The sequence below is a fragment of the Vulpes lagopus genome, chromosome 3 (assembly GCF_018345385.1).
Source record: "Vulpes lagopus strain Blue_001 chromosome 3, ASM1834538v1, whole genome shotgun sequence".
Lineage (NCBI taxonomy): Eukaryota > Metazoa > Chordata > Mammalia > Carnivora > Canidae > Vulpes > Vulpes lagopus.
Genome location: NC_054826.1, coordinates 117117314 through 117131303, shown reverse-complemented (window position 1 = coordinate 117131303; position 13990 = coordinate 117117314). Strand labels below are relative to the sequence as shown.

The 13990-nt window shown below is 51.1% G+C and overlaps 1 protein-coding gene across 1 annotated transcript in view; it reads right to left on the bottom strand.

Moving 5' to 3' along the window:
• The window catches only part of MYH11 (myosin heavy chain 11), a 114469-nt gene that overhangs the window by 53870 nt on the left and 46609 nt on the right, over positions 1-13990 (bottom strand). The window contains 4 exon segments of the mRNA XM_041749957.1: positions 1802-1865; positions 2733-2825; positions 5240-5260; positions 6848-6950. Of these exon segments, the coding sequence (XP_041605891.1) occupies positions 1802-1865; positions 2733-2825; positions 5240-5260; positions 6848-6950 (281 nt within the window).

Sequence of the window (13990 nt, the reverse complement as noted above, 5' to 3'; positions counted from 1 at the left end):
TCTCACATGTGAATTTAAGGCACTAGCATTTGCTGTGGGCGCTTCTCTAGATGAATACTGACATTTTGCACTGTATGAATACTGATTTTCCAGGGAACAGAGTTTGGGTGGATTAAAATAGAAAATGACAAAAGTTGGGGGTGCCTGGGAGGCTCACTCTGTAGAGTAGCCGACCCTTGATTTCAGCTCAGGTGGTGATCTCAGAGTTGGGAGATCGAGCCCCGTGTGGGGCTCCGTGCTCGGCAGGGGGTCTGCTGGAGAGTCTCCCCCTCCCTCTCCTGCCTCTGCCTCTCCCTGCCTACCCACATGTGCTCTCTCTCTTAAAAAGAAAGAAAAGGTGGGGGGATCTCTGGGTGGCTCAGAGGTTTAGTGTCTTCAGCCCAGGGCATCATCCTGGAGTCCCAGGATCGAGTCCCGTGTTAGGCTCCTTGCAGGGAGCCTGCTTCTCCCTCTGCCTGTGTCTCTGCCTCTCACTGTGTGTGTCTCATGAATAAATAAAATCTATAAAAAATGAGAGAAATTAATGGTGGCGTAACAGCCACAGATACTCGCTTTGGGCCACGCCCTGGGCCAAGGGCCATGCTCATCATTTCACTGAACCACAGTTTAACGGCAGCTCCACAAGTAGGGGCTATTATCACCCCCATTTCACAGGTGGCAAAAGTGAGGCTCAGAGAGGCCAGGTGACTTGCCCCAGACCCCACAGCTAACACGGCAGAGCTGAGAATGAACTGAGACCCGAGGCACCCCCAAGTCCTCCCTCATCCAAGGCACCAAGATGCACTAGAACATTCCCTGGGATCCCATGAGTACCGAGCATGTGCTCCACAAGCGACTATAAAAATACAACGTTCTTGAGCCTGAGAGGCATCTGTTGTGCTTCTAAGTTGGTTGATCCCTGAACCACAAACTGGTCCCCGAGTCCAGAAATTTCTAAGTGGCTCCACTTTGCCATCCAGAGTCTCAAAAAGGCAGTGCTATAGGTCCTCTGCAGCACCACTGTTCCTCTGGGCAAGTCCTGCCTCCACTAATTTCTTATCTCTGGGATGGAAACTGGTTACAAACCAGCTCCCTAAGCAGGACAAGGGGGCCATGGCTCTGAAAGGATAAAGTGAAGGGGCAGCTGGGTGGCTCAGCGGTTGAGCATCTGCCTTCGGCTCAGGTTGTGATCCCGGGGTCCCAGGATTGAGTCCCACATCGGGCTCCCTGCATGGAGCCTGCTTCTCCCTCTGCCTGTGTCTCTGCCTGTCTCTGTGTCTCTCATGAATAAATAAAAATGGGAGAAAGAAAGAAAGAAAGAAAGAAAGAAAGAAAGAAAGAAAGAAAGAAAGAAAGAAAGAAAGAAAGAAAGAAAGAAAAAAAGGAAAGAAAGAGAAGATCACATAAGAGCCGATACTCAGCCAGCCTTATCCTGTCCCTGGCGCGGTCCCAATTGCTTTTTATGTGAATTAATTCACTTTATTCTCACAGCAGCTCTGTGAGGCAGGTACTGTTATCACCCCCATGAGTAATAACAGATGAGGCACAGAGACGTTGAGTAACTGGCACAAGGTCACCCAGCTAAGGAGAGGTCAACCCAGAATCACACACAGGCTGCGTGGGGTTCACATTTGCGTGAACACCACGTGGAATGCTTGCTGTCGAGGGATAACAACTCCAGGGCAGATTTGTTCTGGAAGGAACCCAAGAGCCTGGGGGAGAGAGGGGGACAGCTCTTGCACCTTCCCAGGGCCTCTCGGGCTCGGGGCAGGAGGTGGGTTGTGGGGCAGGTGCCGTGTGACCTGGGCTCAGCAAAGGATACATGTCTCAATGTTGGCTCCCACGATGTAGCCGGTGACGTCGAAGTTGATGCGGATGAATTTGCCCTGCCAACAGGAAAACATAGTTCCTGGGGGGCTTCCCAGCCTCAGCTCCCCAAAATCAATTTCATTTGGCTCTTGCAATGCCCCTCAGCTGGTCATGGTTATCCCCATTTTATTATTTTATTTTGGGGTTATCCCCATTTTAAAGATGGGCAAAGTGAGGCTGAGAGAGGCAATGTGACCTGCCCAATGGGACAGTGCTCTTAAGAGGTAGAGTCCCAGTAAGGAGGAGGTAAGTTTTGTGGCTGGAGGACTTCCTCCCTGCCCCCTGCTCAGATGCATGCTGGCCCCACTACAATCCACCAGGCTCCAGTTAATCCAGCTGGGAATCAAGCCTCCTCTTTGGGTGAGCCATGTCTTCATGTCATTAACCACCCACTTTTGGGGTTCTTCTGCCCCATTAAGTGTCTAGCACCTACTAGGTGCTCAGTAAATATTTACTGAATAAACATCAAGGGGCGCTTGGGTGGGTCAGCGGTTGAGTGTCTGCCTTCAGCTCAAGGTGTGATCCCGGAGTCCCGGGATCGGGTCCCGCACAGGACTCCCTGCACAGAGCCTGCTTCTCCCTCTGCCTGTGTCTCTGCCTCTCTCTGTGTCTCATGAAAAAATAAAATCATTTTTTAAAAAAAGAATAAATGTCAAATGCCTCACAGGTGCCTAGTATCCAGCAGATGCTCAGTGAATACCTGTGGAGTGAATGAGTGAATGAATGAAGGGATGTGTGGCAGGAGCCCTTGCAGCGTGGTAAGGTCACAACAGGACTGAAGACGCAGAGCCATACTCTGCTGGGACATGCACCCCCGCATCCTGCCTCAGACTCTCCCCCCCTTCTCTGGTGGGAGAGGACACTTCAGGGGTTTTGCTACTTACGAATCGTGAGGAGTTGTCGTTCTTGACCGTCTTGGCATTGCCAAAAGCCTCCAGAATCGGGTTTGCTTGTAGAAGCTGCTTTTCCAGCTCACCCTGGAATTTATTCACGTCTAGTTAGTGGAGAAAGTAGCCCAGGCGCTCAGGGTCCTGCGGTGGACGGAGGCCGTCCCCGAACTCGGCCCCTTCCCTGCAGCTTCTCTCCTATCCTGTCTCCTGCCCCAGTCGACACTCCAAAGCTAGCGGCCAGGTCTGCTCAAGGATTTCAGAAGACAAGCAACTGGCCGGGCTGTCTCACAGCTGGGACCTCTGCTCCCTAGGAAGGGCGCTTTCTGACCAGGGCTTGCTCATCTCTGCAGCATTACTTCACTCAGAACCACTGCACGTTCTTTCCCCGGGCCTCCGTCCACCAGGAGGGCAACACGGGGAGCTGTCCCTAAAGGGACAAGACGGGAAGCTGCTACTTATTTCTACATTCGTTCCCTCACGCGCCCTGCTCCTCTGCCAAGACGAAAGGAAGATGTCACCTCCATGGAAGTCCCAGGCACAAAGTTGAGGACGTCATCTACACGGTAATGAACTGCGCTCCTCGGAGCTGTGCAGTGCACAACCTGCCCTGCTGTCCGTGGCAGTCCTGCTGCTGCGCACGTTTAACTGGCAGCTGTCTTCAAGCTGACCTCTACATTCCTTCTCCTGAGGGGTTTAGTGTGATTTTTTTTTTTTTTTAAGTTGCAAGTTTCCTCTTCTCAGGCCTAGTTTTCTGAAGTCTTTTATGGAGGACCAATAAGGAATGCACAAAACCCACCGGGAATCGTCTTAACCGAACTGCAGAACAAAGCCTCAAAGCAGGTCGCCTGAGCTCCATTCATCAGGTTAAATGCAGCGGAGGCTGTCCACAGCCCACCGGCCCCCTACGAGGGGGCTCCTGTGCACAGACGCGGTCACGTGATTAATCGTGGCAGAAAAGGGCCAACGAGGTAAGTCATGCCAGGAAAGCGATGAGCTGCTTTTGCCTAGCCCAGAAACATGGCAGTTGCAGACCGGCCCAGTGGCCTCCCCATCCAAGCCCTTCCTCCAGGCTCGCCCTGGGACCCGAGGGTTTCCTCTTGTCCCCTTGTCCCCTCTGCCAAGCTCCCTGCCCCTGTCCTCAGGCCAGTGGGACTGGGCTTAAAAAAAAAAAAAAAAGCTGGGAAGGTTCTAGAGGGGAGGGGGAGCACTCAGCTCGCTGCCTGGGCCTCCGTCCACTAGGAGGGCATCACAGGTAGCTGTCCCGGAAGGGACAAAACAGGAAGCTGCTACTTATTTCTGCATTTATTCCTTCATATGCCCTCAAAGATGAAATGAAGGTGTCACCTCCATGAAAATCTTGGGCACGAGTAAAATTCCCATAACTGGGATCCGTGGGAATCTGCAAGGAGGGCAAAGGGCTAAAGGGATTACTACTGTCAACACAAACTTGGGGTCCCCGTGTGCCCCAAAAAAAGGTTCCCTGTCTAGAATGGGAATTCTGGCTGACGGAGCCAAAAAAAAAAAAAAGATACTTCTCGGGAGAGCTTTAAACATGGACATCTGGTCCCAACTGCTCATTGTATGGACGATGAGAACCGTGGCCCAGAGAAGTTAAGTGACTTGGCCAGGGTCACACAGGAGCAGATCCCAAATAAGAATCCCGACTCTCCTTCTGATCCATCTAGGACATTGCCTCCCAGCGTCTAACTAAGACGGAGTGGGTGTGACCCCAGCCCTGGATGCTAGGACCTCTGAGGATCTCTTGCAGAATGGGACCCATATGCCAGCCCCCCCACCCCCAAGCTCTGCGTTAGAGAGGAGTTCATGTCTGCAGAGGTCCAGGCAGGGGACCCTGTCGTGTGCCGCATAGCTGGGGCCTTACCGTGCCACCAAAGCTAGTGCATCGCAAACTCCAAGTCTCCTGTGTCTGGAGCCTTGGGTCAAGCAACCGGCATGCAAAGACAGACACGCACTGCACACACATGCACGAGGACACACCGGTGTGCGGGGGCCAGGGCTCGGGGGAGAAATTCTGGGATGACGGCAGGGAGGAGGGGGAGGGAGGCATGCCACAGCAGTGCCATTAACCGACTGTCAATCAAGCCAGGGAAGCTTCAGGGCCAGACAGTCCTAAAACGCTCAACCAGATGGGACAGACGTTTCTAGGGCGGTCCAGTTCAGGGGGGTCCCGGTGGAGGATGCATTGGTGGGAAAGGGTGGGGGGTTCATTCTGAACCAGGGACATCCGTTCCAGGCTGGAGGCACCCCTGGGGCATTCTGGTGGGGGCCCTGCAGTGGGCGAATGTGCCCAACACCACACACTGGCGTCAGACCCCCACCGGACGGTCCTTTGGTGAGCTTGTCGGTTTGGACTGTGACACTCAGGGGCCCCGCCCCTTCTACCATCAGCTATGGGACTCAGTGGGTGCAACAGGAGCATGCAGATCTAAATACACTCCGTGCCTCCCGTACACACCAGGAAAACACTCCCAGTTACTCACGTAGGCAAGAGCTGGGCCTTGCTGTAGTTGAACAATATGGTATAAAACAAATATCAGTGTCATTCCAATCACGTGCACATCAGGGGCAGGAAAATGAAGATTTCAATACCCCCGGCCCCCCCACCCACCCACCCTGACCCCAGACAGCCTGGATTCCCCAGAGTAACTGGAGAGGCAGCAACTTTTCTTTGATTCAGTTTCCTTTCCATTCCAGCTTATTCCTTTTAAGAATTTCCCAGAGATGCAGACATCTCAAAACGTTTTGTGATGGTGGGGAGGCGGCGGGGGCGGGCAATAACAGATTAAAATGTGACCAACAAGATGCTGTCTGAGACAGGTTTGCAGACGTGGAGGAGAAAAGTGTCTGGCACATCGTAGGCACAGGGGAGAGATCGGTCATTATTAAGTGTTCTCATCTCTTAGGTTTACGGTTACAGGGAAAGACGACGCAGCGAAAAGCCGCGTTTCACTGCCACGCAAACTTAACCGCAGGATGGTGTGTTCCAACACGTTGTGCCAGAGATGGCTTGGAAATGCTGGATTTCCTGCATCTGTGGCAGGGAGGAGGGCTCCCCCAGCCACGAGCGGCGCCCACCCCAGACCTCCGAGAGCCTCCAGACAGGCCGTCTCTGTGACAGCTCCTGCGATGGCAGGAGCCATGACACCCAAAGCCGTCTCCAGGCCACCAATCTGCCATCGCCCCAGCCCCAAACCTTCAGACAGAGGTGCCAGCAAGTCCTTCAAACAGCCCCACTGCATGTCCCCTCCTCGGGGACAGATGAGGCCAGGCCAAGACAGAGGAGGACAAAGAGGGGGATGGACCCAAGATGGGATGATGCTAGAAACTTGCTCTTCTCTTCCTTCCGAGCCCCCCAACTGCGTCACTGTGGGTTTATCTGAATGGTCATTTGTCAGCGATCTCTCTTCCCCACCCATCTAGAAGCCCGGGTGAACAGAATGACAGCATTGCTCGGATGCAGGGCTGGACCCCATCCTATGATGCCCGGCACACAGTGGATGCTCAGTCAAGTGCACTGGACCAAAGCCCAGAGCCGAGTGACACTGATATTCTCAGCCCCTGGGGTCCCAGTCAAAGGAGCATGTGGAGGAGTGACAAGTGTGTCTCGGTCCTACAGAGTTTACATTTTCAGTGGTGGTTCCCAGCGGGGGGCAATTGGGTACCCCCAGAGGACCCCTGGTGATGCTCGTAGATGTTTCTGGTTGTCACAGCTTGGTGGAGGGGCTTGCTACCAGCATCTTGTGGGGAGAGGCCAGGATGCTGCTCGAAGTCCTACAGTGCATGAGGCAGCTCCCCAACCCCCACAAAACTATCTGGTCCCAAATGACAATGACACCACTAGCGGGAAGCCCTGATGTGAAGCAAGACTCCTCACTGTGGTAGGAGAGGCCTCATCCCATGTCATGAGGTGGGACCCCTCAGGATGATGATCCTGGCCAAGACGAGCGATGGGCCAGACCCCTAGGGCCCACCCAGTTAGACCGCTCTTGTGAGTTGCAGGGCAAGGGGCCTGTTAAATACGGGCCTTCTCAATGGAACCCAGAGACCCGGGCACCATGGCTCGGCCACTGAGCAGGGGCCGCACTCACCGTGATGCTTGTGTCCTTCTTGCCCTTGTGGGAGGAGGCCACCACGGCCAGGTACTGGATGACTTTCTTGGTGTTTTCTGTTTTCCCGGCTCCAGACTCCCCTCTGAAAGACACGAGAGCAGTGAGCCCCTGGAAATAACCCTACCCTCGTTCTACAGCTTGGGGCCGTTCACCAGGTCGGGCAGGTGAGGCTCCCACAGGAGGGGAGGTGACTCGCCCACGGTCAGGCCGCTGGCACACAGCTGAGCCGCACCGAAAACACTAGCCACCACCCCAGTGTACTCCTCCTGAGAGGATGCAGGCGAGGACTCAGAGGAACAGAGTCAAAGAGGAAAACAGAGTTTGCCCTACCAAGGTCCAAACTTAGGTTTATTTGCAATCATCGATTTTTTGTTTAAAATAATTATCTTTAGAGTATTTTCTAGGTTTACATTGGGCAGAATGTACACTCAGTTCTCATATCCCCCTGTCCCTTCCTGTATGGCCTCCCTTACTACCAACACCCCCCAGGAGAGGGGTACATTGTTCTAATCAATGAACAGACCTATCAACACCCAAAGTCCAGCGTTGACACTAGGTGTCACTTTTGGCACTGGACGTTCTATGGGTTTGGACACACGTGTGATGATGCGAGTCCATCACTATAGTGCCACACGGAATAGTTTCTCTGCAAATCATCTACTTTTAAGACATCACTAGCTTTGTTTACAGATAGAAAGATCAGGGCACCTGGGTGGCTCAGCAGTTGAGCGTCTGCCTTTGGCTCAGGACGTGATTCCAGGGTCCCGGGATCCAGTCCCACATCGGGCTCCCCACAAGGAGCCTGCTTCTCCCTCTGCCTGTGTCTCTGACTCTCTCTCTGTGTCTCTCATGAATAAATAAATAAAATTAAAAAATAAAAAGATCAGGCAAAGGGCAGCCTTCCAGGAAGGAAATAGATATCTCTCAGAGTGCCAGACCCAAAGGCAAAAGTTTTAGAAGCTTCCCTTACAGATTATCCTACCAGCCATTGGGCAGATAGAAGTCCCTTCATCCTCTGCAGAAGCCCACTCTGATTGTAAGGTGGTTAGCTAACGATCTGAGTCAAGAATCAAAGGATAAACCTGGCTGAGGCAATTTAGGCTAAAGTGTAAATAACTGATATGTTTAGCTGACATTAGCTGTCTTTTCAAAAGAGCACTCCCAGAATATGGCAGGTTTTTGTTTTGTTTTGTTTTGTTTTGTTTTTTAAATCAAATGGCCTCCTTGAACCACCTGCCTCTCTTGGCCACAAAGATCATCATAGTGGGATTGTGTCACCCGAGGGCTCCAGATACCAACTCTGTTTTGTTTTTTTAAGATTTTACATATTTATTAAGGAGAGACACACAGACAGAGGCAGAGACATAGGCAGAGGGAGAAGCAGGCTCCCTGCAGGAATCCCGAAGCGGGACTTGATCCTGGGACTCTGGGATCACACCCTGAGCCAAAGGTAGGTGCTCAACCGCTGAGCCACCCAGGTGTCCCCAGATACGGACTCTGACTTCCACTCTTCCAGATAAATTGAATGGACAGGGCCTCCGCCAAAACACTCTCATCCTCCCTTCTCATCCTCCTCCCCCAGTTTTCTTCTTTTGTTTGCCTTTATTTGCCTAGATGCTCACATTTTCTGAGCTCACTGAATATACTGAAACACAAGAGATACTTTTTTTTTTTTTTTTTTAAGTCTGGAAAAGAATGTGTCTACGGCGAGGTCAGCTCAGGGCTCTCCACGCTGAACCAGTGCCACAGCACTAGTGTGGTCCTTGTTCTTTTTCCTAATTAGGAAAGAAAGAAATTAATTTGCCCTGCCAAGCGCCCGTTAACAACTTTGCTCATGGCTAAAAAAGAAAGAAAGAAAGAAACACGCGCCCTGAATTTCTGAACCTAGTGCTGTGGGCCCCAATGTCCGGACATCAAGTGTCTGATCTCCAGGAATGCTGGCCTTAGTCCGGCCCTCTCCCTCTTTCTAATGGTTTTATCCCAGTGGCCAGATCCTTTCATGTGGTCTCAGAGGCACTTTGTGAGTGGGGGACCATAGAGTCATTATCCCTATTACTTGAGGGGGAAACAGAATCCAAATCAAAAAAAGAATTTTTTTTTGTAATTTTTTAAAAGATTTTATTTATTTGTTCATAAGAGACACAGGGAGAGAGAGAGGCAGAGACACAGGCTGAGGGAGAAGCAGGCTCCATGCAGGGAGCCCAATGCGGGACTCGATACCAGGTCTTCAGGATCAGGCCCTGGGCTGAAGGCGGCGCTAAACCGCTGAGCCACCCGGACTGCCCTTTTTTTGTAATTTTAAGGAGAGAACTGACTTTTTAAGGGGAGTAGAGACCTCATGCTAATTGTTTCACATGCATTATCTCCTTTACCTTCCCCCTTCCCCGACCCTAAAGGTAGGATGTACCACTTCTGGGTTATTATAGAAGAGGAACTCTGGCCCAGAGTAGGTAAGCACCTTGCCCTAGGTCACACAGCAAGGCAAGGGACAGTCAGAACTGAAAGTCAGGTCTCTGATTCCGATGCAATCAAGACTCTTTCTACTGTGTCTCACCCAGTCATTACACAACTCAGGCCCACTCCTCCAGGAACTTGCTTTCTAAGGCCAGAGGAACCAATGAACCAAGCCATTCAGTCATTCACACCTTAGTATGAATTACTTCAATCAGGCTAAACATTGGAATGCTTGACAGACGTCACCCCGACTGAAGGGGTAGGTTCTGACCAGAGCAAGAGGAAGGAGAGAAAATATGAGCATGGGAAGCCACCTTTATAGGTGGTCCTGTGGCTATTCAGATCCAAGACAGTACACACTGTGTCTAGATCCCCAGATCCTCCCCTTTCCCACAATAATCTCATTTTCCAATCTCATTTTCAGCCTCTTCCACCTCATCCCTTCTACAACAAAGATATTGTCATGACCATGACCGCGGCCCTGGCCCTTGACCTAGGAGGGAGGGAAAGTGGGACATATACTCTGGGAATCTGCTTCTCCCCATGTGGGCTGCTTGGCTCAACAGTTTCCAAGTTTTATTGATAAAAATAAATTGTCCTGGGAGGTTGTGCCAAAGAAAACTCCAGAGCTCCAGGCCCACGGGTGTCTGAAGATTGATGTGCTCAGGACTGCTTTAGAAACATTAATGTCTTTGCTTTTCTGATCCCTGAACTCCGGGGGTGAAGATGCCTTCCTGATCGGAGCGCCCAAGACCTCTGTCCTGTTTTGTAGGGAACTTCGCGCCCAGTTCCTTGCTCGTGACCATATAAGGCCTCCTGGCCTCTTAATCCTCCCCCTGCCAAGTCCTGCCCCGGCGGCAATGGTGCTTTAACCCCAGCTGGGCTGGCTTCACGGGAGGGCTTGACTTTGTGCTCTGATGTTGCCATCTTGAAATTATTATTTTTTAAATATTATCTATTTATTTGACAAAGAGCACAAGCAGGGGGGAGGAGCAGAGGGAGAGGGAGAAGCAACTCCCCACCGAGCAGGGAGCCCCACATGGGACTCAATCCCAGGACCCTGGCATCATGACCTGAGCCAAAGGCAGACGCTTAACCCACTGAGTCACCCAGGCACCCCACTATCCTGAAATTCTTAATACTCTTTGAATAAAGGGCTCTGCATTTTCATTTTGCGTGATTTTACACATCACGGTGCTGGTCCTGGGTCCCGTGGGGGTTGAAGGATATTTACACGTTCATTTCAGCCTGTGTCTGCCCTTGGCAGCAGAGCCAAACTAGCTCTGGGTTTCAGAGCTGGTCCTCATGGGATTCCAGCCCCTGTAGCCGGCGAGGTCCTCTAGCAAGTCTGCTGTCCAACTCCTACACCCCTGCAAAGCCCAGACAAGTATTACCTCTGTTCTGAATACCACCTTTAGGCAGAAGCAATGCCTCCTCCCCCTATGGCATGAATCAGCAAAATAGCCCGATGGGCTCCAAGGCGAGAGTTCAAATCTGAGTCTGAATTCAAATCCCTGCTTTGCCAGTTACCCGTGCGACCTTGGGCAAGTCATTTAACTATTCCCATGCCTTGGTTCCCTTACCTATAAAATAGGTATAATTTTTTTAAAGATTTTATTTACTTGATAGAGAGCAGCAGAGGGAGAGGGAGAAGCAGGCTCCCCACTGAGCAGGGAGCCCAACGCGGGGCTCCATCCCAGGACCCCAGGATCGTGACCTGAGCCGAAGGCAGATACTTAACCAACTAAGCCACCCAGGGACCCCAAAACAGGTATAATTAAAGCACTCACATGATTGTTATAAGGATTAAATAAGTGAATATGTATAAGTTGTTTAGAACAATGCCAGATACAGAAAAATGTGAGCTATTATTACTTATAACCATTTCTTCCTCATGCTTATATTAATACTTACATATTAATGCTTATATAATGTTTCTATTCATTTTATTATCTTCAGCATTCATACTATTATTAAAACATGAATCCTATCCTATTTTTCCACTGTATAAGCCAGGAGACTGCAAACCATTCCGGTAAAGAGCTGGTTAGTAAATACTTAGGCTTCCAGGGTCATGCATTCTCTGTCCCAAATACTCAGCTCTGCTATTGTAGTGGGAAAACCAACAAGCATGGCTATGTGCCAATAAAACTTTATTTATAAAAAATAGAGAAGGGCTGCATTTGGCCCAATGGTCTGAGTTTGCCGACCCTTGGCAGTGGTCTCCTAATGCTTTCCTGTCCATTTTAGATTAAAATTCAAAATCCTCCCCAGAGCCCAGAAGACCCCACCTTACCTCCCTCTGACCTCCTGCCCCATCACCCCCTTGTCTCTTAATCCAGCCCCTTGTGACATACAGGTTATTCCTCGAACACACAGCTCCCTCTCCACCCAAGGCCCCTCCACGCCTCACCTAGGCCTCCCATCTGGTCACTCTGTATGAACAACATGACATGCTAGACCAGACAGGACTCAGCTCTAAACACTACATGCCCTCACCTTCCAGATTCATGACTGCTTAATCACTTGGAGCAAAGCGTGACTCCTGGCTGGGCCTACCTGGACCCCTGATTTTTTTAAAAGCTCAGACCCTGCTATCCACTTGGGTGGATTTTAACAATGGCCAAAGTGAAATTTAATAAGGACAGCTAAGCTGATGACGGTTCAAGGGGTGACTGGACACATTTGCAAATAAAAGTTGAAGGGCTGGGGGTTTCCTCTGCACCAGCAGCCAGTTGCCTACTCACTGGGTGCTGGCCGTGTACAGGGGCAGCGTGCGACAGGATGGGGACACTGTCTCACTGTCACTGAGCTCACGTTCCAGGAGACGGAGACAGACACTAGCCAAGGAAATGAATAAGTATTCAAGGTTATCCGAGGGTCTGTTGTTGCTATATCAGGATGGCATGATCGGGGGCTGGGGTCCGGGGACGGCTGTCCGTGGGTAGCCAGAGGGGGAGCAGAGCCCTGTGGGAAGAAGCAAGGGTGAGGAGTAGCAGGCAGGGGGAAGAGCAAGGAGTCTGGTGTGGCCGGAGGGTCAGGAGGGGGTGTCAGTAGCAAGTGATGAGGGAAGAAAGGTAGGGTCAGATCAGGGCCAATCTTCTTGGCCATGATGAAGAGTTTTGTTATTATTCTAACAAGTACAGGAAACCATTTAAAGAGGAGAATGGGGCTTGAGGACCTGTGGGGGGAAATATCAAACCTGCAGGCTAGAGCATGGGTTGCAGGGAGGAGACTAAACAGTAAACACAACACAGTTACAGCAGTTGATTCGTGTGTGTGTGTAGGGGTGGCTCACCAAGAGGCAGTGGCATTCTTAGGCTCTTCCACGAACTGATTCGTGAAATCCCCACAACCACCCCCCAGTGGAGCACCTATTGGGCCCATTTTACAGATGGGGAAACAGGCCTGGAGAAGTTAAGGGACTTGTTTCTGAGAGCATGCCACTGGCAGTGATGGGGCTGGATTCGAACCCCAGAGGTTGGGCTCTGGAATCCACACCCTGCTCCATCATACTACTCCGCACAACAAATATCTACGGAAGGAAGGAAGGAAGGAAGGAAGGAAGGAAGGAAGGAAGGAAGGAAGGAAGGAACGAACGAACGGGGCATGGTCATGGAGGGGAGCAGGGCTGTGGGAAGCCCAGCTAGGGGGCTACTGCAACTGTCCAGGCAAGAGGTGACAGGTCCTGAATGAGGGAGAGCAGAACCAGAGGAGTGGACAGAGGTACAAAATGCTTCAGAACCATGTGTCTAAAGCAGGAGTCACTAGCTGCAGGTGGCTATGAAGACAAAGTAACAATCCGGTTCCTCTGTCACATTAGCCACATTTCAAGCGCTCGGCAGCCATCAGCACAGAAAGGCCTGATGGCCAGTGCTGTTCTAAGGGAAGCAGAACCTGGTGCTGGTGTGGGTGTTGGGGGTGACGGCAGGGCGGCTGCTTCCTCTTCCTCAGGGCCTCTCCATACTCAGCACAGAGAGGTTAGGTGACCTGTGCAGGGTCACACAGCTAGGAAGCCATCTCCAAGGCACACTCTCACCTGCTCCTCTCTGTCAGATGCCGATGAGCAACACTGTTGCTACCTGGGAGCCTGGGGAGATGTGTGGCTCCCACCTGGTGCACAGGTGCTCAAAAGGCTCCTCTGCCAACTGCTCCCTATATAATCTCGCCTAATGTGTGTTTCTGTTTAAAGACACTTTCATATATATAATTGATTTGTCAACGTTGAACTCACAGCCAACAGCTCTAAAACTCATGCCTGAAAGAAGCTCATCCAGCACATGAATTTGCTCGATAAGGCACAGCTAGCCATCTCGTGCTTAGGAAGACGGCGCTTCAGCCCCACGCTTGGGATGCACTGTTAACGGTGAAATCATGTTAAAATCTTGTTAAAAGCTACAAAAATGCAAACCATGTGGTGCTGAATCTAGCACACAGAGGGCCCCTGCTCACAGCTCAGGAGTTGAAACAGGAAAGGAGAGTTCCCTTAGCTGGGAAGGTGTGCCCTGTTGGGCTGCTCAAACTTTTCCTGGCTTGGCGTGTGTCTTTGAAGAGCCCCAAAAGCACCCGGAGTCTCAGTTGGGGGTTACAAATAAATTTTAGCAAGTAGGTGAATTGGCAAATACAGAATCAAGAAATAAGAAGGATTGATTGTATATAATATATATG